At 38.9% G+C, this 27,548-nt stretch overlaps 2 protein-coding genes across 7 annotated transcripts in view; one reads left to right on the forward strand and one right to left on the reverse strand.

The window, feature by feature from the left end:
* Window positions 1-27,548, forward strand: part of ank1a (ankyrin 1, erythrocytic a) — a 255,027-nt gene that overhangs the window by 168,679 nt on the left and 58,800 nt on the right. For 4 of the 6 annotated variants that reach the window (XM_061986310.1, XM_061986312.1, XM_061986315.1 and 1 more), the window contains 10 exons: window positions 74-172; window positions 3,572-3,670; window positions 3,965-4,063; window positions 5,878-5,970; window positions 6,065-6,137; window positions 6,251-6,271; window positions 17,388-17,508; window positions 17,640-17,718; window positions 22,863-22,978; window positions 23,053-23,277. In XM_061986310.1, the coding sequence (XP_061842294.1) occupies window positions 74-172; window positions 3,572-3,670; window positions 3,965-4,063; window positions 5,878-5,970; window positions 6,065-6,137; window positions 6,251-6,271; window positions 17,388-17,508; window positions 17,640-17,718; window positions 22,863-22,978; window positions 23,053-23,277 (1,025 nt within the window). The remainder of the gene's footprint in view (window positions 1-73; window positions 173-3,571; window positions 3,671-3,964; window positions 4,064-5,877; window positions 5,971-6,064; window positions 6,138-6,250; window positions 6,272-17,387; window positions 17,509-17,639; window positions 17,719-22,862; window positions 22,979-23,052; window positions 23,278-27,548) is intronic. The other 2 variants (XM_061986311.1, XM_061986317.2) reach the window with 2 other exon arrangements.
* The window catches only part of dguok (deoxyguanosine kinase), a 251,905-nt gene that overhangs the window by 116,431 nt on the left and 107,926 nt on the right, over window positions 1-27,548 (reverse strand). The window lies entirely within an intron of this gene.

Genomic DNA, 27,548 nt, shown 5'->3' on the forward strand with positions numbered 1-27,548 from the left:
TTTTAAACGCGACATATCTGTGTGAGTGTGGGAGTAAAAGGGCATAATTGATGTTTTGGTTTTCTCTTTCTAGAGTGGACTGACTCCGCTCCACCTTGTGGCACAGGAGGGACATGTTGGCATTGCTGACATCTTGGTCAAGCAAGGAGCTTCAGTCTACGCTGCTACACGGGTCAGATTTATAAAAAAATAAAAAAATAAAAAATATTGTGATTTCAATCAAAAGCCTCTTTCAAACCTCTAAAACCTGATTCCTTGTACAGTGTTTTATTGGCTTAGAACAGGGGTGTCAAACTCATTTTCGAGGGAAACATCGCATTTATGGCCGCCATCAGAGAGCCACTTCTAGCAGTGAATAATATATAAATATAAATGTTTGAGGATTTGCTTTATTATTTTATTACGCAATTGCCTATGCATTTCATTATTATTATTACATACTAGAGATGCGCGGATAGGCAATTATTTCATCCGCAACCGCATCAGAAAGTCGTCAACCATCCGCCATCCACCCGATCTAACATTTAATCAACACCGCACCCGCCCGCACCCGCCCGTTGTTATATATCTAATATGGATGATGCAAGGCATTAGTGAGGTTATAAAGCTTTTGCCTGTTAAAGAAAGGAGACTGATCCAATGCAGCACAGACATTCAATGCGTGCCACGCTGTCACGGCCCAGACGCACACCAGTGCGCAATCATATGGGAGCCGCGCTGAGCGCACCTCCAAGCGCGTGGAGGTGCGATGTCCCTCGCACCCGCGGCGGCTCCACCCGGGCTCGCGCCCGAGGCTTCAGCGCGCACCGCGGCGGCCATCCTACTCGTCGCGGCATAGCCCTCGCGGCTCTCGCTGCCGGCGACGGCCGGGTATGGGCCCGACGCTCCAGCGCCATCCATTTTCAGGGCTAGTTGATTCGGCAGGTGGGTTGTTACACACTCCTTAGCGGGTTCCGACTTCCATGGCCACCGTCCTGCTGTCTATATCAACCAGGGTGAGCCCCACCCCTTTCGTAAGCGCACTGCGCGCGGAGTGACCCCTGTTACGCGCCCCCGGCAACAGGGGTGGCGGGCAGGTAAGCTGCGCGGGCGGAGCGCGCGGAGTGACCCCTGTTACGAGCCCCCGGCCACGGGGGTGGCGGGCAGGTAAGCTGCTTACCTGCTGCGCGTGACGCCGGCCGCGGCGAAGGCGGACGAGGCGGGGTGTCGGTGCGGTGGTGACCCTGGACGTGTGTCGGGCCCTTCTCGCGGATCACCTCAGCTACGGCTCCCGGTGGGGCCCTCTCGGGGGAAGGGGCCTCTGTCCCGGACCCCGGCGAGGCGTCCCTTCTCCGCTCTGTAAAAGTGTCCATCTCTTTTTTTTTTCTTCTTCTGTTGTGGCATATGCTGCAGGTGCCTGCTCGTTTTTCGTATGTGGGTAACAACATTTAACTATGTATATATATTTCCGAATTGGTTTAACTGCCACCCGCCTGAATCTATTTCAAATCAAATTTTTTTTTATTTCAACCGCCCGACCCGACCCGCGGATAAAATCTAATTTTTTTTTATTTCAACCGCCCGATCCGCGGATAATCCGCGGACTCCGCGGTTGTGTCTGCAAACCGCGCATCTCTATTACATACACTGTGGACTTTGCGGTAAAAAAAATAAACTAGCAGCTCTGTTGCCAGAATTTTACTGAACAATTTACAGTGTTTTTACAGAATATTATAATATACTGTAAATGGAAAAATGTTAACACTAATTTTTTACCATAAAATTCTGCCAGTCCTTTTTAATTGCAAAATCTAAGGTTGCTGCTGTTACGGTGCACTACTGTAAATGGAAAAAAACAGTATGACAGGGTTTTTTTCCAGTAAACATCTGGCAACTGACCTGACGGTTTTTTTTTACCTTGAAATCTATTGTCTATTTACAATTTGATGGACACTTAAGTGTTTATTTGTAATTTAACGAAAGATTTGTTTGGCAAGTATGTTAATGTTTTTTGCATTTGTACCATACCATATCAACTTTATTTATAAATCCCTTTTAAAACAACCACAGTTAAAAAATAAAGGGCTGTAAAACACAAAATAGTAAGCCAAATAGTGCATGCATTAGACAGACTAAAATATATAATTTAAAACAAAGGTCAAATATATATATATATATATATATATATATATATATATATACATATATATATATATATATCCCTCCATCCATCCATTTTCTACCGCTTATTCCCTTCGGGGTCGCGGGGGGCGCTGGAGCCTATATATATATATATATATATATATATATATATATATATATATATATATATATATATATATATATATATATTAAAAAAAAAGATCAGTTAAAGAAATTATCTTGAGAGCAATCAGTTGGATAAAAGGCAGTTCCAAAGTTAATTATAAAAAATAACATTGTATCAAAGTTATATAATATATATAAAGTTATATAATATCAACAATATCAACAGATATGCAACTGCATGTATTACATGTATTGTTTCTGTTTAAAATGGGAAAAAGCAAATACATTTACAAAGAAAAAATATACTTTATTGACACATCATTTCCAGGTTTTTGCGGGCCACAGAAAATGACGTGGCCCCCCCAAATCTGGCCCCCGGGCCTTGAGCTTGACACCTGTGACATAGAATAAACAAGCATTGTTTAAAACTACATTTAGACAACACAAGATTTAGTTTTTACGATTCACAACGTCATAAAGATTTGTGCCACCTATGTGATGAATAGTAACATCTCAAATTTCCCCTTGGGGATTATTAAAGTATATCTGAAATACAACAAGAAAATATTGTTTTTTATAGCGTACAGTAGTACCTCAACTTACGAGCTTAATTGGTACAGTGATGGAGCTTTGACCAAGACACTTACAAATCCACATTTTCCATTGAAATGAACTGAAGTCAGTTTGATTGGTGCTTGCTCTCACCAAAACAGCACCATTTTAACATGTAACAAACTTTTAGATGATAAATATTGTATAAAAACAACACCATATACTTTACTACAATTAAATTAAAATAAATAATGTAGAGCATTTACTTTGGAGTGTGGACTTCTACAGCTGCTTCTCCATCAAACATACTATCAGCAGCTTATCCATATTTTCATGGATACATGTCCGCCTTTAGATATTATTATTGTACATCCTCAGGGAGGAACAACTGGTAGAAAATGGATGGATGGATAGCTTTAGACTCATTCTACTTTGGTATATATAGTACTATAAGCTACTGCTAGCGAGTAAGACCAGACCGAGTAAGACCAGATGTTATTGTTCATTGTGACATTTGCTATGCCAACTAATAGCGGGGATGCTTGTAACTCAAATTTTTGCTTGCAACTTAAAGCTCTACAATCAGCAAAGAGAAAGCTCTTATCTCAAAACACTCCTAAGTTGGGGCACTCTCAAGCTGAGGTACCGCTGTATTATAGCAAATATGCACAGTTAGTTTGTTATCAATTAAAAGTCTATATACTGTGATGCAATATTAGTCGTTTTGAAAGGGTTTGTGGTGAAAATAATCTTTCTTTATGTGTCATCTCAGATGGGCTACACCCCTCTTCATGTAGGGTGTCACTATGGCAACATCAAAATGGTGAAGTTCCTGCTGCAGCAACAAGCCAATGTCAACAGTAAAACACGGGTGAGCGCCTCGCTCTGGTTGTGAAGCTGCAGTTTTACAGTCACAGAGCAGCACCAATTATGATGCATTGTTGACTGATCAGAGGGAATAAATGTATATACAGTATGTCATTTTAAATAAATCAATTGCATCCATTCATTTCAATCAACTTTCAGTGCCATGTGGCTTGTGAAGGTGATTTGCTTAAATACATTCATGGAACAGGATTAATATTGTTAATGAGATGTGTTTCCGTTGTCATGTGTGCACTAAGGAAGTAAGAAATAACGTTTGTCCGTCTCTTATCTTGTCCAGCTTGGTTACACTCCACTGCACCAGGCCGCCCAGCAGGGACACACAGACATTGTCACTCTGCTACTGAAGCACGGAGCTCAGCCTAACGAGACCACCACAGTAAGCATGACCACACTTTCTCCATATGTACTCCTTCATATAATGTTTAGAGCAGGGGTGTCCACACATTTTCCACTGAGAGCCGCATACTGAAAAATCAAAGCACGCAAGGGCCATTTTGATATTTGTAATTTTCAAAACCAATACTTTAGATTTTATTTTACCTTTGGGGCTCCTCTCAGGGCTCTCAGTCATAAAAATGTTAAAACTAAGTCATATATTATTATAATTATTAGGGATGTCCGATAATGGCTTTTTGCCGATATCCGATATTCCGATATTGTCCAACTGTTTAATTACAGATACCGATATCAACCGATACATGCAGTCGTGGAATTAACACATTATTATGCCTAATTTGGACAACCAAGTATGGTGAAGATAAGGTACTTTTTAAAAAAATTAATAAACTAAGATAAATAAATTAAAAACATTTTCTTGAATAAAAAGGTGGCGACTTGTCCAGGGTGTACCCCGCCTTCCGCCCGATTGTAGCTGAGATAGGCTCCAGTGCCCCCCGCGACCCCGAAGGGAATAAGCGGTAGAAAATGGATGGATGGAAAAAATAATGTAAAACAATATAAAAACAGTTACATAGAAACTAGTAATTAATGAAAATGAGTAAAATTAACTGTTAAAGGTTAGTACTATTAGTGGACCAGCAGCACGCACAATCATGTGTGCTTACGGACTGTATCCCTTGCAGACTGTATTGATATATATTGATATATAATGTAAGAACCAGAATATTAATAACAGAAAGAAACAACCCTTTTGTGTGAATGAGTGTAAATGGGGGAGGGAGGTTTTTTGGGTTGGTGCACTAATTGTAAGTGTATCTTGTGTTTTTTATGTTGATTTAATACAAAATAAATTTGAAAAAAACCCGATACCGATAACAAAAAAAACGATACCGATCATTTCCGATATTACATTTTATCGCATTTATCGGCCGATAATATCGGCAGGCTGATATTATCGGACATCTCTAATAATTATTATTATTCAACGTTAATCTGGAGATTAACTTCAGCTTTATCTGTCAGTATAAAGCAATAAACACATTTTTTTTGTGTTTTATGCCCTTTTTGTCAAAAAAAAAACCCAAAAAACCGCAGTATATTTCAAAGTAAAATATTTGATGTAAAGTAATTGGAGCTTTAAAAATAGGTCAATAATTCATAACAACATTGATTTTAATGTATTATTCTTTTTTTGAGCAATGGCAATTTTAAAAAAAAATCACATTAAAATTATTGGGGATACAAAAGGGCCACACTCATAAGTATTGAAAATAAGTGATGCTTTTTTTTTTTTTTTTTTAAATCTCTAGATCAACTTCAGATCTATCCGTCGATTATAATTTGTTTAGTTTTTTGCTTTTTTTGTGTATTTATTTTCTGTTATTTTTGTGAAAGAATACATTGTTTTTTATGGCAAACACACAAACTATCCAATATTTTCCCCAAAAAATATTTGAAAGTGGAATATTTGTTGTAAAGTAATTGGAGTCTTCCATAGGTCAATAATTCATAACATTGGTTTTGATTCATTAGAATTTTTTTGAGCAATGACAAAAAAACAGTCAGCATGACAGTTTTGTGTTATTAGAGTCAACGTTGCAACTTTTTCTCATTACCGGTACATTTCACCTGTTTGTTTTTTTATTCCACTTGTTTATGTTTTTTTTTTTTTTTGTAGTATTTTTAAAATGTGCCACGGGCAGTTAAAAAATTAGCCCTGGGGTCATTTGCGGCCCGCACTTTGGAGACCCCTGGTTTAGAGTCTAATCATCGTGCATCTCTTTCCATTAGAACGGCACGTCAGCGCTCGCCATTGCCAAGAGGCTTGGCTACATCTCTGTGATCGACGTTCTGAAGCTCGTGACTGAAGAGACGGTTTCCATGGTGAGAAGTTTGGAAATCCTTAGCAACATTGGTATTCAAATCATACAAAAATAATTAATTACCGATACTTAATTTCCACATTTTCCCCTTGCAGACCACTACAGAGAAACACCGCATGAGTTTCCCGGAAACAGTAGATGAGATACTGGATGTGTCCGAGGATGAAGGTACAACGCCGTAATGTTACCAAATCACTTGAATAATAACAACATGGCTCATTATATGCTGTAATGAAATGGCCATGCCGTGATTCATTATTTATTTTTTTTACTTTCTGTAGGACTTGCACAGCTAACATTAGGTATGAATGTCTTTTTATCTCCATGTGTGCCATTGGTAGGTTGGTGTAAGAAATGTGTTTTCATCTCAAGCTCTCTTCATCGTGTGATAGTAACTCTGCCTTCTCACCGGCATGTCTGTAACCTGCAATAACACTCATTCGCTGATATCAGTATTATGGGAACATTATAAGTGAAAACTTTCACATGGCGTTATGTCGTGCATTGTTATGTCATCATTCATCATTGACAACTTGTGTTAGGCGTGATCTCTTTGGAAGGACAGAATATTACAACACGACTGCAACTCTCTACAGCGTTTTTCTATTTCCAATCAGCAAAGGAGTTTGGATTAATATCAGTATAATATTCACTTTTTAAATATGTTATGCCTATATGTACTCTTATTATTTAACCTTATCTGTATCATCATCGTTGATCTAAATCAGTGGTTCTTAACCTGGGTTCAATCGAACCCTAGGGGTTCGGTGAGTCGGGCTCAGCGGTTCGGCGGAGGTCAAGACACACCCGACTCATCGTGTAAATAAAAACATATCCCTATCGGTGTTACGGATACGGCAACAGCAGAAGTCAGACTGATTTGCAGGTGTGTAATTTGTTGTGTGTTTATGCACTGTGTTGGTTTTGTTCTTTGAACAAGGTGATGTTCATGCACGGTTCATTTTGTGCACCAGTAAAAAAACATGGTAACACTTTAGTATGGGGAACATATTCACCATTAATTAGTTGCTTATTAACATGCAAATTAGTAACATATTGGCTCTTAACTAGTCATTATCAAGTACTTATTAACAGTGTTGGGTTAGTTACTGAAAACCAGTAACTAGTTAGTTACTAGTTACTTTATTTCAAAAGTAACTCTGTTACTAACTCAGTTACTTACACCAAAAAGTAATGCGTTACTGTGAAAAGTAACTATTAAGTTACCTCTTTTTTTCCCCTTTTTTTAAGGCTCCCACTAATGCCCTTTTAGCCTTCATTTCAGTACTGTTATTGCACTGGAGAATAATACAATGTGTTGATCAACTTGACATGCATTTGCATCACTGAACTCAGAAAGCAATGTGGTCTACATACAACACACAAAGACAAAGATATGTTTCAAAGGGCCAATTTATTTCAGGCCAGAACAAATTGACAAAACTATTTTAAATAGCTGCAACATAATGGCACTTTAACTTTAACTTTAAGTAGATAGGATCTTTGATCCAAGACACAACTTACATTTAACTAAAATGTTATTTTCTTTGTGCTCGACAAAAGAAAAGTATTGAGAATGTCTCCATGTTAAAAAACTCGACTTCTGGCTTCGCCATGATGTCTTGTTAGTTGTTATGAGAGTAGCGTGTGTGTGTGTGGCCCTTTAAGATATGACAGCATGTGAGGTGAGTGACGTCAGTGAGTGAGTGGGCGAGAGAGGTGAGGGAACGGCGACAGTGAGTGCTGCTGGTGCTCTAGCTTGGTGGATGGCTGCGTCTAATAAAGTCACAAAGTTGCAACAAACCGCCGGCCTCGTCATTCACCCTCAGCTGTAAAGACCCACTTCCGGGTAAAGTGAAGGTTGTTAGCCCCGATGTACATAGGACCTGGAGGAACGTCTCCCCTGCGCCCCTCAACTACGGTATGGGAGTCCCCCCGCCCCCACCCACAGAAAGCACACCTTTTCTTTTCCACCGCAGCGCTGCAATTAAACACACTCAGATCTTCTGTTTCTAGCCAATACTACATAGAAAATAACGTAAAATAACGCAGTAACGCATCATGTAGTAACGGTAACTGAGTTACTGAATATAAAAAATAACGCGTTAGATTACTAGTTACCGCCGAAACTAACGGCGTTACAAAGTAACGGCATGGCCTCATTATAACCCTAACCCTCTAACCCTGGCCCTAACCCTAACCAAATAACTCTAAATTAAGTATTTGTTCCTTAGAATATGTTCCCCATACTAAAGTGTTACCAAAAACATATAACTTTGTCTTGAATTTGAAAAAAAAAAACATTTTATTTTTCACTAAAGAAGGGTTCGGTGAATGCGCATATGAAACTGGTGGGGTTCGGTGCCTCCAACAAGGTTAAGAACCACTGATCTAAATAAACCGTAGAGTTAGAGCAAAGTTAGAGTTAGTTATCAAAGCTACTTGAAAAAAAAATCCAGGTGTGTTTATTACTCTCTGGGCATGAAAAAAATATTACCTACATACATAACATTTTGTGAACACTATACAATATGTTTTAAATACATTTTTAATAATGCATATTTTAACATATGGCATAGAGTTAGCAGTCACCTGTCTAAGAATTTCCCCTACAGGGAAAAGTAAATTGTTATATAATTATTATTATAAACATAGTCTATATTTCTATTTTGCATCCCGGAATAGTGTTTTTACTTTGCAAAGCGGCCACCAAAATCAAAATTTGAAGCATAATGTTGATAGATTAAGTCTTGCGCCTAAATTCCACCGAGAGCATCAACATTGTGGCTGTGCATGCTCAGTGAAATGTCAAGGTCAGTTGTTGTTATTTGTTTAATTTTTCTTAGGACAACCTTGCTACTATATGAATAGTTGTGTGCTTTCTCTCAAAATATTCAAACATGTGAGTTCGTCATGGCAACCTGCGTATAGTGACCACCTGTCTATTGAGGCCATTTTTGCTGTTTGCTTTAAGTGGTTGCTGTAGACAGGTTAGACTGTATTCCAATGATGTTAAATATATTGCATATATATTCTGACTTCATGATCGGACCAAAAATAGCGTTGCATTCTAATAACATCAAGTAAATGATTTGCAGCCAAAAGGTATTTCATATTAGGTATTTTCATGGCAGTCAAAATATTTCCAGCGATACAGGATGTCCAATTTAGTGGACACATAATGCATCTTAATTTCTTTAAATCGTAACTTGGACATTTAGACTAATGCATATATAAGAACAGGATGGGTACCAAATCTAATACTTTAATAGGTACCGACCGAAATTCCACAGGTACTACCGGGTATCAACGTAAAATCAAGTGGTGCCATATTGCGATACCTTTGTTGCCTGTGGCGTCACGTCTGGTTGCAGACTATGCACCGGCTCAAACACTTGCGGAGGAAACAATCACTCAGAGCATACTCAGCCAAACTGCCTGAAGGTAATGTTGAAATTTCCCATGCTAACAAAGCAAGTGTGTCTGATAGAAGACACTCGAACATAAATCTTCCCTTTTCCAAAATGCGCTAGTTTGATGCTAATTTACTTTGGCTTTGCCATGTACATGCTACTGATTAGCATTAGCAATTTTACATTGCGATTTCAACACCTCCAAATTTGTTGATGAAAACTACAACTAAGATCCATCCATCCATCCATTTTCTACCGCTTATTCCCTTTGGGGTCGCGGGGGCACTGGAGCCTATCTCAGCTACAATCGGGCGGAAGGCGGGGTACACCCTGGACAAGTCGCCACCTCATCGCAGGGCCAATACAACTAAGATGCACGTTCCAATCAAACAGTTGCTTTGTAGTAAATTCAGTGCTTACAGTAGAAACACATTGTAGCGCTCAACAAAAAACTAGATTGCCACTGTCAACCTAATGGCAAAGACTACTTCCTGGCTAGGCATCACACAGTAGTCACTATAATATTACCATCTAATGTCTTGTAATACAATAATAACTGCATTCAAAGTCCACTACATAATACTTGCAAATGAGACTGTACGAAATCAAGATTAACAATTGGACAGCATCGTTATCATAACCAGCTAATTTGTAAATGTATTTTTCTTTTTGTCAAACATTTATGTACACACGCATAAGTACATCAATTTGGTACACTTGATGCCGGTATCGATTCCTAGGTACCTGAAATTGTCATGGGTTCAACTGTGAAATGTACCCATCCCTATAAGAGGAATCAGGTTTTGAATAGCAGTCTACTGTAGTGACCACTGTCCAATAAATGCTTAAACATATATTATAAGTGATCATACATATGCACACCGCAGTCCAGGACTCGTATGTTGTAACAACTCTTTGGTATACAGGCGTAATTTGCCGACATTTTTACAAACAATATGAATCTTTATTACCTTTGTAATATCAAATTACGTATATTTTGGGGCGTAAGTTAGCAACTCTAAACATTTGTCAGTTTACTTTCTGTTCTCATAATGTGTGTGATTGTTGTCATCTTTACGTGTAGTCAACACAATTTGTATTTTTGATAAGGGGGTGTTTCAGAAGACATCTATAGGCCCTTTTCCACTAAAAGCTAAGGAACTTAATGTTCCTGGACCTTTAGTTCCTCTTTGGTACCTGTAGAAGGGTGTGGTTTGTGTTTCCACCGCATTTCACAGTTCAGGGTAGTTTATACAAATCAGGCTGATGACATATGGATGAGTGGTCCAGTTTATAAATGCATCCTATTTGACATTCGGTTCACTCGGGTTGAGAGGAATAACTACACAAATGGCGTGTCGCTGACTACTTTTACAGCATGTAACAAAGTAAATAGTGAATATTTCATGTGATTCATTCTACTCATCCTTCATTTCACATGTATCTTCAAATTAGAGGTCAGATTTCCAGTGAGCATCTTGTCTCGCTGCTTCTAAGTTGGGCTGTATACCGTATTTTTTGGAGTATAAGTCGCACCGGAGTATAAGTCGCACCTGCCGAAAATGCATAATAAAGAAGGAAAAAAACATATATAAATCGCACTGGAGCCCGGCCAAACTATGAAAAAAACTGCGACTTATAGTCCGAAAAATACGGTACTTTAAATTCCTCTGTAAAAATGTTTAAAAGAGTCCGTCCACTTCTGGTAGCTTTGCGTATTGAAATAAAGTTTGTCAGCAACAACATGAAACTGCATACTTGTTTAAGGACTTCGGCTGAGTAGAAACAATTCAATGATTTGGTGCATTTGCAAACAGCTAAAATTGTGTACAAAGCAAACTACAACCTGTTACCCAATAATGTACAACAACTCTTCTCAACAAAAGAGGAGAAATACAGACCCCGTTTCCATATGAGTTGGGAAATTGTGTTAGATGTAAATATAAACGGAATACAATGATTTCCAAATCCTTTTCAACCCATATTCAATTGAATGCACTACAAAGACAACATATTTGATGTTCAAACTCATAAACTTTTTTTTTTTTTTGCAAATAATAATTAACTTAGAATTTCATGGCTGCAACACGTGCCAAAGTAGTTGGGAAAGGGCATGTTCACCACTGTGTTACATGGCCGTTCCTTTTAACAACACTCAGTAAACGTTTGGGAACTGAGGAGACATATTTTTTAAGCTTCTCAGGTGGAATTCTTTCCCATTCCTGCTTGATGTACAGCTTAAGTTGTTCAACAGTCCGGGGGTCTCCGTTGTGGTATTTTAGGCTTCATAATGCGCCACACATTTTCAATGGGAGACAGGTCTGGACTACAGGCAGGCCAGTCTAGTACCCGCACTCTTTTACTATGAAGCCACGTTGATGTAACACGTGGCTTGGCATTGTGTTGCTGAAATAAGCAGGGGCGTCCATGGTAATGTTGCTTGGATGGCAACATATGTTGCTCCAAAACCTGTATGTACCTTTTAGCATTAATGGCGCCTTCACAGATGCGTAAGTTACCCATGTCTTGGGCACTAATACACCCCCATACCATCACACATGCTGGCTTTTCAACTTTGCGCCTATAACAATCCGGATGGTTCTTTTCCTCTTTGGTCCGGAGGACACGACGTCCACAGTTTCCAAAAACAATTTGAAATGTGGACTCGTCAGACCACAGAACACTTTTCCACTTTGTATCAGTCCATCTTAGATGAGCTCAGGCCCAGCGAAGCCGACGGCGTTTCTGGGTGTTGTTGATAAATGGTTTTTGCTTTGCATAGGAGAGTTTTAACTTGCACTTACAGATGTAGCGACCAACTGTACTTACTGACAGTGGGTTTCTGAAGTGTTCCTGAGCCCATGTGGTGATATCCTTTACACACTGATGTCGCTTGTTGATGCAGTACAGCCTGAGGGATCGAAGGTCACGGGCTTAGCTGCTTACGTGCAGTGTTTTCTCCAGATTCTCTGAACCCTTTGATGATGTTACGGACCGTAGATGGTGAAATCCCTTAATTCCTTGCAATAGCTGGTTGAGAAAGGTTTTTCTTAAACTCTTCAACAATTTTCTCCCGCATTTGTTGACAAAGTGGTGACCCTCGCCCCATCCTTGTTTGTGAATGACTGAGCATTTCACTGAATCTACTTTTATACCCAATCATGGCACCCACCTGTTCCCAATTTGCCTGTTCACCTGTGGGATGTTCCAAATAAGTGTTTGATGAGTATTCCTCAACTTTATCAATATTTATTGCCACCTTTCCCAACTTCTTTGTCACGTGTTGCTGGCAGCAAATTCTAAAGTTAATGATTATTTGCAAAAAAAAAAAAATGTTCATCAGTTTGAACATAAAATATGTTGTCTTTGTAGCATATTCAACTGAATATGGGTTGAAAATGATTTACAAATCATTGTATTCCGTTTATATTTACATCTAACACAATTTCCTAACTCATATGGAAACGGGGTTTGTATAACCTTAGAGGAAAATGTAATTTAATACCATATCCGTATGTGGAATTAAATTATGGAAGAAATCAAACAAAGCACCAATATGATTCAGTTTAAGAGACTGTTCAAACTACAAGTGTTCACAAAGTACACAGAGGAACAATTATGATGAACATCTTGAATCGGTTTTGTTTTCTGTTTTTTTTAGATAATTATTATTTTTGTATTACATACAAGGAAATATGATAACACTGCTATGGTATGAAAAAGGGTAGGATTTAATAAGCTCTGCTTCTTCCTACTCCTTTTCGGGCGTGCTGTAATGAAACAACTGGAAATATGTGATGCATTACATTGTATCGTATGCATGTCCGAAATAAACTGAACTGAACGCTGCAAAATAGTTCCACTAATCAGCATTCTTCAGCACACAGATGCCACACAAAGTTCCTACAAGTTAAAAAGTTCCTTTCGTTCTTCTATCTCACCATTGTCAAGTTTGTTGCAACTCGGGTTGTACGGTATACCGGTATTAGTATAGTACCGCAATACTAATGAACCATGTTCGGTAACATACCGCAAACCACCCCCACCTAGCCCCGCGCCCCCGTCGTCGTCACGTCGTGTCATTGCTGGTTTATGAACAGACGAGCATGTTCGGCGGCACACAATCACGGAGTACTTACAAACAGACACAGTATGTAGACAGAAAAGGGAGAACGGACGCATTTTGGCTTAAAAACTAACGATAAATGTGAAGTTGTAACACTGAAACGCCCACCTGAAAAGGTGCTTTATGACATGGCTAGCTAGCTAGCGGCTAAAGCTCAGCCGCAGTCGGCAGTGTTTAAACTACTTCTAAATCACTAATCCTCGTCTCCATGGCGACAAATAAAGTACGTTTCTTACAAGTATCATCCCTGCAGGACGAGGAATAGCTAAACATGCTTCACTACCAGAGGTGGGTAGAGTAGCCAGAAATTGTACTCAAGTAAGAGTACTGTTACTTTAGAGATTTATTACTCAAGTAAAAGTAAGGAGTAGTCACCCAAATATTTACTTGAGTAAAAGTAAAAAGTATGTTGTGAAAAAACTACTCAAGTACTGAGTAACTGATGAGTAACATACACACTCATATTATATATATATATATATATATATATATATATATATATATATATATATATATATACATATATACATATATATACATATATATACATACATATACATTGATATATACAGTATATAATTTATATGTATTTATTTTGCTGTTTTTGTTTACATGTTAAAGGTGTTTTAATGAATATACATGCATGTTTAACATATAGATTCCTTTCTTTCATGAAGACTAGAATATAAGTTGGTGTATTACCTGATTCTGATGACTTGCGTTGATTGTAATCAGACAGTCGTGATGATAACGTCCACGTTTTCAAATGGAGGAGAAGAAAAGTTCCTCCTTTCTGTCTAATACCACATGAAAGTGGTGGGTTTTTGGCATCTTATTTGTCCAGCTTCCATATTCGTTTTTATACACTTTACAAGAAATATATTGGCGTCAAACTCCGTAGCTTGCTAGCTTGTTTGCGCTGGCTTTCGGAGACTCTTGTTTTGAAAGCACAGGCGCGATGGAGCGGCACTTTTATTGTGAAGACAGGAACGTCCTCATGTGCGGTCAGTCTTTAGGCTTTTGACGGGATGTACGGTTGAAATAAAACAGTATCTTTTTTCCTTCACACTTTTGATTGATTGATTGGATCTTTTATTAGTAGATTGCACAGTACAGTACACATTCCGTACAATTGACCACTAAATGGTAACACCCCAATAAGTTTTTACACTTGTTTAAGTCAGGTCATGTGACCACCTGGCTCTGTTTGATTGGTCCAACGTCACCAGTGACTGCATCTGATTGGTGGAACGAAGTGAAACGTCACCAGTAAGGCAGGCACCTTGAAGGTCTGACTGACAGACCACAACAAACAAAGCGTGCATTAACAGATCGATAAAAATTAGTAGCGAGTAGCGAGCTGAATGTAGATAAAAGTAGCGGAGTAAATGTAGCGTTCCTTCTCTATAAACATACTTAAGTAAAAGTATAAGTATGTTGCATTAAAACTACTCTTAGAAGTACAATTTATCCCAAACGTTACTCAAGTAGATGTAACGGAGTAAATGTAGCGCGTTACTACCCACCTCTGTTCACTACACACAATAGCTCACAGGCGTCAAAATGTAAACAAACGCCATTGGTGGATCTACACCTGACATCCACTGTAATGATACCAAGTACATGAGCGTATCTAGTCGATACTACTATAATTACGCCGATATTTTTTGGCATCACATTTTTTTTAAATTCATATAATGTTTAGAAACTCAGTAAATATGTCCCTGGACACATGAGGACTTTGAATATGACCAATGTATGATCCTGTAACGACTTGGTATCAGATTGATACCCAAATTTGAGGTATCATCCAAAACTAATGTAAAGTATCAAACAACAGAAGAATAAGTGATTATTACATTTGAACAGAAGAGTAGATAGAACATGTTAAAAGAGAAAGTAAGCAGATAATAATAGTAAATGAACAAGTAGATTAATAGTTAATTTCCTACCACTTGTCCTTAATAATTTAGACAAAATAATAGAATGATAAATGACACAATATGTTACTGCATACGTCAGCAGCTAAATTAGCAACCTTTGTTTGTTTACTTACTACTAAAAGACATGTTGTCTTGTATGTGCACTATTATATTTAAGGACAAACTTGCGATAAGAAACATATGTTTAATGTACCCTAAGATTTTTTGTTAAAATTAAGCCAATAATGTAATTTTTTGTGGTACCCTTTATTTAGAAAAGTACCGAAAAGTAACGAAATCATTTTGGTATCGGGACAACACTAGTTGCAACAGAAATACACAAGAAATAAAAAACAAACAAGTTGTCTCGCATACTCTCGCATACTGAATGTTTGAATTCAAAATTTTCAGGACGCCTCAATTGTGTTAAACCAGGGGTCTCAAACTCAATTTACCTGGGGGCCACTGGATGCAGAAACTGGGGGAGGCTGGGCCGCAAGAAAAGATTTCTTAAAATAATCTAACATGCACTTTTTAATGAATTCACCTTCTTTGAATGGCTATCCCGCCCCAGCAACATACTTGCCAACCCTCCCGATTTTTCCGGGAGACTCCCGAATTTCAGTGCCCCTCCCGACAATCTCCCGGGGCAACCATTCTCCCGATTTTGTCCCGATTTTCACCCGGACAACAATATTAAGGGCGTGCCATGATAGCACTGCCTTAAACGTCCTCTACAACCTGTCGTTGCGTCCGCTTTTTCACCATACAAACAGCGTGCCGGCCCAGTCACATGTAGTATGAGGCTTCTGCAGACATACGTAAGTGAGTGCAAGCATACTTGGTCAACAGCCATACAGGTCACACTGAGGGTGGCCGTACAAACAACTTTATCACTGTTACAAATATGCGCCACCCTGTGAACCCACACCAAACAAGAATGACAAACACATTTCGGGAGAACATCCGCACCGTAAGACAACATAAACACAACAGAACAAATACCCAGTGTTCTGGGTAATTGTTCTGTTCTAAACACATTTCGGGAGAACATCCGCACCGTAAGACAACATAAACACAACAGAACAAATACCCAGTGTTCTGGGTAATTGTTCTGTTCTGTTTATATTGTCTTACGGTGCGGATGTTCTCCCGAAATGTGTTTGTCATTCTTGTTTGGTGTGGGTTAACAGTGTGGCGCATATTTGTAACAGTGTTAAACTTGTTTATACGGCCACCCTCAGTGTGACCTGTGTGGCTCCTGATCAAGTATGTCTTGCAGTCACTTACGTGTGTCTGCAGAAGCCAAATACAACATGTGACTGGGCTGGCACGCTGTTTGTACAGGTTGTAGAGGGCGCTAAAGGCACTGCCATCACGGCACGCCCTTAATATTGTTGTTTGGGTGAAAATCGGCAGACATTCGAGAGAATGGTTGCCCTGAAATTTGGGAGTCCCCCGGAAAAATCGGGAGGGTTGGCAAGTATGACGCTGTCAAGCGCCATTTACATTGCAGGCCGCACTAATATTAAATTTTCATATTAAGGTGCGGGCTGCAAAATAACGTCTCGCGGGCCACAATTGGCCCCTATGTTAAACCAATCAGCGATCGACAGCACTGCCCGCCCCTCAAAGGTTCTCGGCGAACCCCCGACACTCCAACCTCGCTACTTGGAACTAAAAATAGTTCCCATGGATCTAAATCTACCTGGGTAGTTTTTGGTGGAAACAAGGGGGACTTTATTTACCTGGGTGGAAAAGGGCCTGATGTTTGTTTTGATGCTGAAACAAATGCTGATCCACACCATCCATGCTTCATTTTGCCTTGTTTCCATCTCTTAACCTTTCTAACAGCTAATTAACACCTTGCACTTCTCTCTCTCTTTCTCTTTTTTTTTTTTTTGTGACCAACCTGATCTGGGTCTGTTCGCTCTCTTTCGCATGTTGTTCTCTGAAGGAGAGGAGCTCTTAGGGACAGAAGGGGCCAGGTACATGAAGATGGATGACATGAAAGACCATGATGACGATTTCCTCTCCCCCAAGAAATCCCTGGAGTACGAGAGAGGGCTGGGCACAGCGTAAGGGGGCTGGGATGAGAGAATCTGGATAGCAGTAGACTCACCTTAGATGTCCACTTAGTAAACACCTGGGGGGAACACCAGACAAATGTTGTCAATCTTACTTGGTTTTTTCTGTTCTCATTCAACAGAAATTACTCACCAGCCATTCCCAGGATTCCACGGGTTTCTCCAGAGACCGTGATCCTGAAAGAGCACGAGATTGATCAGGTAGAAGAAACAGCATTATGTCATTTACATGATCCATGTTATCGGAGTTTTCTGATTAAATAATTTCAACAAGTCACTTTTTTGATCACAAATCAAGCTCCTTTTTTCATCTAAAATGTACTCTTACTGCATTCCACATGTAATTCACTACAATGTTTGCAACAAAAAAAAAACATAACAAAAATGATAACAATATTCCAGTGCGTTGGCAATGGTGGACAGGTAGTTATTTCAAAATCGTACTTGTGTGAATGCTCCAAAGCATTCACACATATGGTTTTCTCCACGAAAATTCATTTATTTATTATTATTCTTCTTATCCAGATTTTGGCGCGCTCTACCTTCCACATTTTTCATCCGATTCAAACTATTCCAACTTCAAACTGTTCAGCCTATTCGGGAATTGCTGGCTTTCCTTTGACAAATTCCCAAAAATGTCCAGATTTCCCAGAATTCCAGGTTTTCCGGGACACTTTTCTCATTCAAAATTAATTGGCCATTTTTCAAACTTCCACCATTTCCACATTTTTCAACCGATTTAACCCATTCCACCTTCAACATATTCCACTCATCCTGCACATTCAAACTACAATTTTTTCAAGTTCAAAAAAATTCCAGGAATTGCCAGAATTCCCATTTTTTTTCAAACCCTTTTTTCCCCCTTTTTTTCTGTCCTTCCACATTTTTCAACCCATTTCAACCGTTCCACCAACAAATCATTCCTCTTAATCAGGACAAAAAACGACGTTGTTTTTTGACCTGGAAAAATTCCCAGTTTTCCCGAAATTCCAAGAATACCATTTCTCAATTAAAAAGGTTACTACTTCAATATTTCTTGACCAATTTGAACAATTCTAACACCAATCATTCAGAACATTCACATGTTTTTGCATTTTTCAAAAAATTCCCTCTTTTGCAGAAATTCCCAAATTTCCATGAAATTCTCATCAAAAAGAATGGGACATTTTTCAAAGGAGCGCAACTCCCACATTTTTAAAATCTGATTCAAACTGTTCAAAATATTCATCCTGTTCAGGAATTGTGTGCTCCCTTTCAACAATTATAAACATATCCCGCATTTCCTAGAATTCTCAGTTTTTAGGGACATTTTCCCCATTCAAAATGAATTATCCATTTTTCACGCTTCCACAATTCCCACATTTTTCAAGGTATTCAAACCATTCCACCTTCAACACATTCCACTCATCCTGGACATTCAAACTAACACTTTCCCAAGTTCCAAACCAAATTCCGGTTTTCCTGGAAATTCAAACCATTCCAACATTCAAACTATTCTTACATTCATACTATATTCTGTCAGCATTTCAGTTCAACTTCAGAATTGTTGCATTCACACACAATTCCTTCAGGAATTGCCTCATCTAGTTTAATAATAATATTAAGTAATATTATTGTTGTGGCAGAGGTACACAACTACACCACATTCTGCCATGCTGCAGTTCAGCACCACTGCCACAATAATAATATAATTTACTGTAATTTTTGGGCTATTTAAGCTGCAGAAATAATTATTTTTACATATATTAGCCGCATCGGACCATAAGCAGCAGATACTGTATATCAGTACGAAAAATGTTGTAAAACCATTTTTTCCAAATGGTGCCTATAACACGGCAGTAAAACAGCTGATCAAACAAAACAGAAGTCATCATCATGGACCCACTAGCTGCAGAAGCTAGCTCTCCAATCAGCTAAACAGACTCAAAAACTCCACGGTGATGTTTTTTGTGTATTTACAAGACTGAAATATATACACATTTCAATGTATACTCGCCTCATGTTATTATTATACAATTGCCTATGCACTTGATTATTTAAAAATGTTTACCGTACAAAGGGACACCCCTGATTTAGTGTCTGTCTTCATGTATATGCAGAATATTGCCTATGCTGATTATCAGGACGCCCACAATACTGGGAGGAGGAGATGCAAATGAAATCATTTGGCGCTTGCAATTTGATTTATCAAGATTGAAACAGTTCTGCTGCCTCTTTTTTGCATCTATATTTAGCACTTGTTCGGCCAAACTGGCAAAGTTATGCACAAATGGCTGTGAGAAAGGATGTGGCAGCGCTGCATCCATCCATTCATTTTCTACCGCTTATTTCCCTTCGGGGTCGCGGGGGGCGCTGGAGCCTATCTCAGCTACAATCGGGCAGAAGGCGGTGTACACCCTGGAAAGACAGACAATTGAGAGAGAAAATATTTCGGCCCACAATACTGGGAAGAAGAGATGCAAATGTAGTCATTTATCACCCACAATGTGATTTATTAAACCCTGAAAGTGTTTTTTTTAGTCTTTATTTATCAGGTTTGAAATGTATTTGCAAACCGGCATAGTTACGCGTAAATGGCCGAGGAGGCGATCAGTGCATTAGAGAGACAATCCTTTGTGCGCAAGTAACACATTTGGACTGAAGAAACAGAAATAGTAGAAATATCGCCAATCCAGCAATTACATTTTTGAGCTGATGCATGACTTAAGGCGGGGCTCAGCAACCCGCGGCTCTTGAGCCGCATGCGGCTCTTTAGCGCCGCCCTAGTGGCTTCCTGGAGCATTTTTAAAAAACTATTGAAAATGGACAAAAAATGGGGGAAAATGAATTTTTTGTTTTAGTATGTTTTTTGTTTGAGGACAAGCATGACACAAACCTTCCCAATTGTTAGAAAGCCCACGGTTTAATATGTTTGTGTGTATGCTTCACTGATGAGAGTATTTGGTTTTGTCCTACTAATTTCGGCGGTTCTTGAACTCACCATAGTGTGGACTGTGACACAACAGTTTGTTTAAATGTAAAATCTTCCACTCCTTTGTCTCATTTTGTCCACCAAACGTTTTATACTGTGCGTGAATGCACAAAGGTGAGCTTTGTTGATGTTATTGACTTGTTGGAGTGCTAATCAGGCATATTTGGTCAGTGCATGACTGCAAGCTAATCCATTTTAACATGCTATTTAGGCTAGCTGTATGTACATACTGCATCATCATGCCTCATTTTTAGGTATATTTGGGCTCATTTATTTTACTTTACTTTTAGCCTCGTATATAATTTAGTTTTGCATGTCCCACGACACATTTTCTTTATGTAGTATTGGCTGCATTTCAGATAGTTGTTTTTGTGCCATGTTATTCCAGATCACAGCAAACGTTACCTAGCTTGCCAAATATTGTAATAAATATGTTAACAGAAGACAGCCTGCCGTTTCCTTTAACTTGGACGCACAGCTTTGGCCATTATAAGCCAGTAATTTCCAGGAGTTATCTCACCTTCTAAGTAGCCACTGATTTACTAATGCATACTTGCCAACCCTCCCGGATTTTCCGGGAGACTCCCGAAATTCAGCGCTTCTCCCGAAAACCTCCCGGGACAAATTTTCTCCCGAAAATCTCCCGAAATTCAGGCGGACCTGAGTGACGTGTCGATAGCCTGTTTTCACGTCCGCTTTCCCACAATATAAACAGCGGGCCTGCCCAATCACGTTATAACTGTAGAATGATCGAGGGCGAGTTCTTAGTTTCTTATGTGGGTTTATTGTTAGGCAGTTTCATTAACGTCCTCCCAGCGCGGCAACAACACACAACAACAGCAGTCACGTTTTCGTCTACCGTAAAGCAGTTCGTCTGCCGTAAACAGCAATGTTGTGACACTCTTAAACAGGGCAATACTGCCATCTACTGTACATGCATATGTGACAATAACATCTAGGGCACAACTGCGCACACAACAAGGAGACGAAGCAGAATGCATCATCAGAGAGGGTGTTCAGCATGGTTAGAAAAATAGTGACAGAGAATAGAACAAGGATGGACAATTCAACCCTTAACTCAACAATGAGTAGATGAGTGTTATGTGTGTGTATATGTGTAAATAAATGAACACTGAAATTCAAGTATTTCTCGTATTTATATATACACTGTAATATATATATATATATATATATATATATATATACAGTATTTATATATAATAAATATATATATATAGCTAGAATTCACTGAAAGTCAAGTATTTCTTATATATATATATATACAGTATTTATATATAATAAATATATATATATATACAGTATTTATATATAATAAATATATATATATAGCTAGAATTCACTGAAAGTCAAGTATTTCTTATATATATATCCATCCATCCATCCATCCATGGATATATATATATATATATATATATATATATATATATATATATATATATATATATATATATATATATATGAAATACTGGACTTGGTGAATTATAGCTGTAAATATACTCCTCCCCTCTTAACCACGTCCCCAACCACGCCTCCACCCCCCCCCCCCCCGAAATCGGAGGTCTCAAGGTTGGCAAGTACGTACTAATGGTTTCTAATGTTGTAAAAATATGTAGAATAAATATTGAATTTCAACATTTCTGTCAACAAATATTTGCTTCAGCCTGCGACACATAGTCATTTTGATAATAGGCTAATATAGCTCATATAGACACTTACATCATGTGTTGCCTTCATTATAACACTTATATAAGACTTTTAAAGTAATTTTGATAGAAGGCTATTATAGCTAATATAGACACTTACGTCTTCATTATAAGACTTATATACAGCTTTTAATTTTTTGCGGCTCCAGACCGATTTTTTTTTTGTATTTTTGGTCCAATATGGCTCTTTAAACGTTTTGGGTAGCCGACCCCTGACTTAAGGGCTGATTTCAGCCAGCAGACATCAAAACTAATCAATATATCTCCTATATGAAAACAACTTTTTTGTGCGTCTGAATAATTCCAGAACACCAGTGCAGTTAGTGCCAACCTCTCCCAGGGCCTAGGATCTGCTAAAATGTGGGTTCCATTGTAGATTGCACTGAAAAAGGAGCGATTCTATATTGTCCAGAAAAAGTGGCACAGATTATAGCTATGTGCTGCATGTTGTGCAACATAGCAAAATGCCACAGGTGCATGCTGACAGCGGGTAGTACACACAAAAACCCCGTTAAAAAAGGGCGGTCTGCACCACTGCCTACTAATAGTATGTACAATGTTACACTTGCTATTTGGGATTTTGATAGACCAAGCCCATTGTTGCGTTGTCGTACCAGTTTCATCATCAGTTCGTTTGATGTGTTTTGCAGCAGCACACTCCACTTCCACTGCCAAAAGAGTACGATGATGACTCGCTCATCCCCAGCAGCCCGGCGACTGAGACATCAGACAATGTCAGCCCAGTCGCCAGTCCCATACACACAGGGTCAGCTCTGCAGAACATTTAAGGAACCTCAAATGTGATGAAAATGTGAGCATTGTTTTTATATCCAACGGCAGGTTCCTGGTCAGTTTTATGGTGGATGCTCGTGGCGGCTCAATGCGCGGCAGCAGACATAACGGCCTGCGTGTCATCATACCTCCACGGACATGTGCGGCCCCCACGCGCATCACCTGCCGCCTGGTGAAGCCGCAGAAGCTAACTAACCCTCCTCCACTGGTGGAAGGAGAGGGTCTGGCCAGCAGAATAATCTCCCTCGGACCAGCTGGCATGCAGTTTCTTGGGTGAAGAGGCCATAACTCTTTTGTTTGCAAATATTTCTATTCACCCACAACTGGAACGTGTGCCTAACATATTTATATACTATAAAAGTCGCTGTTTGTAATCATGATCAAATAAATCAGTGTTTCTTAACCATAGGGCCAGGGCCCATTGTTGGGCCGCCAAAAAATGTCTGTTTCTCAGCTGTAGTTCGTATTGGTCGCAGCGGTACTCAGTTATTATACACTTTTCCACCAGTGATGACAATCTCAAACAAACAGAAGAAGTCTTGAGCTAAAGTCATTGAGACATTTCTTAAGCGCAAAAACTATGACTAGAGTAGTGAAACTGTATTTTTATATGCACTTTTTATTGACAGTTTAGTGAATACACATATTTATTATTATTTATTGATATGTTAGTTTATTTATTTTAGCAATACATTGTATATAAATGTTGTATTCATCAGTTATGTTTGACTATCTTATAATGCAGTATAATTGGTTTGTTTTTATTTTTCTAATCAGCCTGACCTAAGCCTAAGATTTATTTGTCCAATAAATATTATTTATGAGTAACACATGGTTTCATATCATTTGACAAGGTTGTTAACTTGTTAAACCTTATAATTGTTGAATATGACTAAACAAGAGTAAGATTACTAATTTAGTGTTAATATTTGAGTGGGCTCCTGGGTCCCTCTGTACTGGAAAAATTGGGCCCCAAAGTGGAAAAGGTTAAAAACCCCTGAAATAAATCATGAGAAGTACTTCTACTGTAAAACACAGAAAAAAGTGACAAAAAAAGTTCTAATTTCTTTACTGTGTTTTACTTGTTTCATTTAAGTACCACACTATTCCAATGCTATTTGTAGCCCAAACAAAGGGTGCTAAGAATTAGGGGTGTGCCGATACAACTTCTTCCCTTCCACCGATATTAGAGCCTTGAATGTTGGCCGATACTGATATTCATCCGATACGATATCAGCAGGAATCATAGTACATAATTTTATTATGTTGTAGTGTGGTATATTGGAAAAGGTTTGATCAAGGGAAATTACTTAGAAAACACTAACGGTATGACAGAATTATCCTTCTGAAATGAAGTGTTGATTTATTTTTTTAACGACACCTAGTGGTCACAATAATTCTAAATTAAGGCCATGACTCAGTAGGTTGAATGATGTGGACACGTTTGTTACTGGACTTTTTATGTTATTAGGCAAGGCAGGTTTAGTTCTAGAGCACAATTTGTACACAAGGCAATTCAAAGTGCTGTACAGAAAATCACAAGAAGGCAAAAATAAAATATACATAAAAGTAATCCTAATTACAATGAAAAACAAAGAATAAAATCTTCATTAAAAACTATTAGAATAAAAATTAAAATCTAAGAGTGTGGATTAAATACTTTGAGTTGTCATATGCACAATTAATGTGAGTGTTATCTGTCTATCTGTGTTGGCCCTGCGATGAGGTGGCGACTTGTCCAGAGTGTACCCCGCGTTCTGCCCGAATGCAGCTGAGATAGGCTCCAGCACCCCCCGCAACTCCGAAAGGGACAAGCGGTAGAAAATGTATGGATGGATATGCACAATTAAAAGTGTTTTCAGCCTGAATTTGAACATTGCCAATGTTGAGGCCCGTCTCACATCTTTAGGTAGATTATTCCAAATTGTTGGAGCAAAAACTAAAACACAGCCTCACCATGTTGCATCCTGACTCTGGGCACCAACAGGAGACCACTCCCTGAGGCTCTCAGAACCCAAGATGGCTCATACGGTTGTAACATGTCAGGGAAGTACTTTGACACAAGACCATGAAAAGACTTGTACACAAGCAGAGCTGTTTTAAAGTCTATTATCTGAGCAACAGGAAGCCAGTGTAGTGACCTAAGCACTGGACTAATACGGTCATATTCCCTAGTTCTAGTAAGGACTCGAGCAGCAGGATTCTGGATGTACTGCAGTTGATTTACAGCTCGTTTAGAGAGAGCCCAGTGAGAAAGCCATTACTGTAGTCCAGGGGTGCCCACACTTTTTCTGCAGGCGAGCTACTTTTCAATTGACCAAGTCGAGGGGATCTACCTCTTTCATATATATCATTTATTTTTATTTATTTGTGAAAGAGACGTTTTTGTTAACAAGTTAAAGGTGAATGATAATACAAGCATGTTTAACACATATAGATTCCTTTCTTTCATGAAGACAAGAATATAAGTTGGTGTATTACCTGATTCTGATGACTTGCATTGATTGGAATCATACAGTAGTGATGATAACGTCCACATTTTTGAATGGAGGAGAAAAAAAGTCCTCCTTTCTATCCAATACCACATGAAAGTGGTTGTGCTTTGGCATCGTATTTGTCCGACTTCCTTACACTTTACAAGAAAAACATTGGCGGCAAACTCCGTAGCTTGCTCGCTTGTGCACGCCAGCTTTCTGAGACTCTTATTTTGTTAGCGCAGGCAGCATGAAGCAGGGCTTTTATTGTGAAGATAGGAAATGTGCAGTCGGAAGGTACGGTCTGTTGAAATAAAAAGTGTTTCTCGCCTTCCTGTCGGACATTGTTTCTTAATAATGATCTCACAGCAGCCAGCATCATCTCACAAGACCCTCGGGTGCCGTCAATGTCAATCAAGTGACGTCTTGGTGAAGATTGATGATCGCTAATTTTTAGGTCTATTTTTTAAATGCCTGGCTGGCGATCGACTGACACACCCTCCGCGATCGACCGGTAGCTCGCGATTGACGTAATGGGCACCCCTGCTGTAGACTAACCTGCCAGGGACAAAGCCATGGATTAGTCTTTTTAAGTCTGATTTGGACATTATTCATTTGATTTTAGCAATATGTTTCAGGTGGTGAAAAGCTGCTGATGTTATTGACTTAATTTGGCTGTTAAAGTTCAAGTCTGAGTCCCGAGATTTCTAACCTGATCATTATGTGAGAGGGTCTGACGTTGACTAATAATAGTTTCTCTTTGAGCCAAAGACAATGGTTTCATTTTGTCAGAGTTTAGCTGAAGTCAATTATTTTGCATCTGTTGATCTGTCCTGATCTATTAACATGCAACTATAATTATTTGATACTTCATGTTTTGGACTGCAATATTGCTAAATTAAGAACATTATGTTTGTTTAGCCTGCGTGCCGAGCTGTTGTGTAGCCTATTGCCTACCATGTGTGCCTTTTGTAAAAGACTTCACTAAAAGACCAACCTTGTGTGTTTCGGAGGACATTTAGATGTTAACTGGCTGTCCGGCTTTGCACAAGTAAACGCACTGCAGGACTGCTTGTATCAGATCGGAAATTTCAGAAGCCAATATCATCCAAAAGTCTTTTTTTTTTAAAGGGGAACATAATCACAATTTCAGAAGGGTTAAAACCATTAAAAATCAGTTCCCAGTGGCTTATTTTATTTTTCGAAGTTTCTTTTCAAAATTTTACCCATCACGCAATATCCCTAAAAAAAAGCTTCAAAGTGCCTGATTTTAACCATCGTTATATACACCCGTCCATTTTCCTGTGACGTCACATAGTGATGCCGATACAAACAAACATGGCGGAAAGAACAGCAAGGTATTGCGACATTAGCTCGGATTCAGACTCGGATATCAGCGGCTTAAGCGATTCAACAGATTACGCATGTATTGAAACGGATGGTTGTAGTGTGGAGGCAGGTAGCAAAAACGAAATTGAAGAAGAAACTGAAGCTATTGAGCCATATCGGTTTGAAACCGACGAAAACGACACGACAGAAAGTGAGGACGAATTCGGCGATCGCCTTCTAACCAACGATTGGTATGTGTTTGTTTGGCATTAAAAGAAACTAACAACTATGAACTAGGTTTACAGCATATGAAATACATTTGGCAACAACATGCACTTTGAGAGTGCAGACAGCCCAGTTTTCATCAATTAATATATTCTGTAGACATACCCTCATTCGCTCTCTTTTCCTGGGGGTCTGGCGGCAGATTTCTTTGACTTTATCGTTGGAAATGCATCTGCTTTGAGTGTCGCAGGATATCCACACATTCTTGCCATCTCTGTCGTAGCATAGCTTTCGTCGGTAAAGTGTGCGGAACAAACGTCCAATTCCTTGCCACTTTCGCATCTTTGGGCCACTGGTGCAACTTGAATCCGTCCCTGTTCGTGTTGTACACCCTCCGACATTTGGTGTCCTTCGCAAAAACACATAGTTAAAGCAGCATGAAATAGGAACTCAATTCATAAGGACTGAACATTTGTCAGCAAAAGTTTGTATAAAGTTGAAATGTGTGTATAATTT

Source organism: Nerophis lumbriciformis, linkage group LG12 (assembly GCF_033978685.3).
Source record: "Nerophis lumbriciformis linkage group LG12, RoL_Nlum_v2.1, whole genome shotgun sequence".
Lineage (NCBI taxonomy): Eukaryota > Metazoa > Chordata > Actinopteri > Syngnathiformes > Syngnathidae > Nerophis > Nerophis lumbriciformis.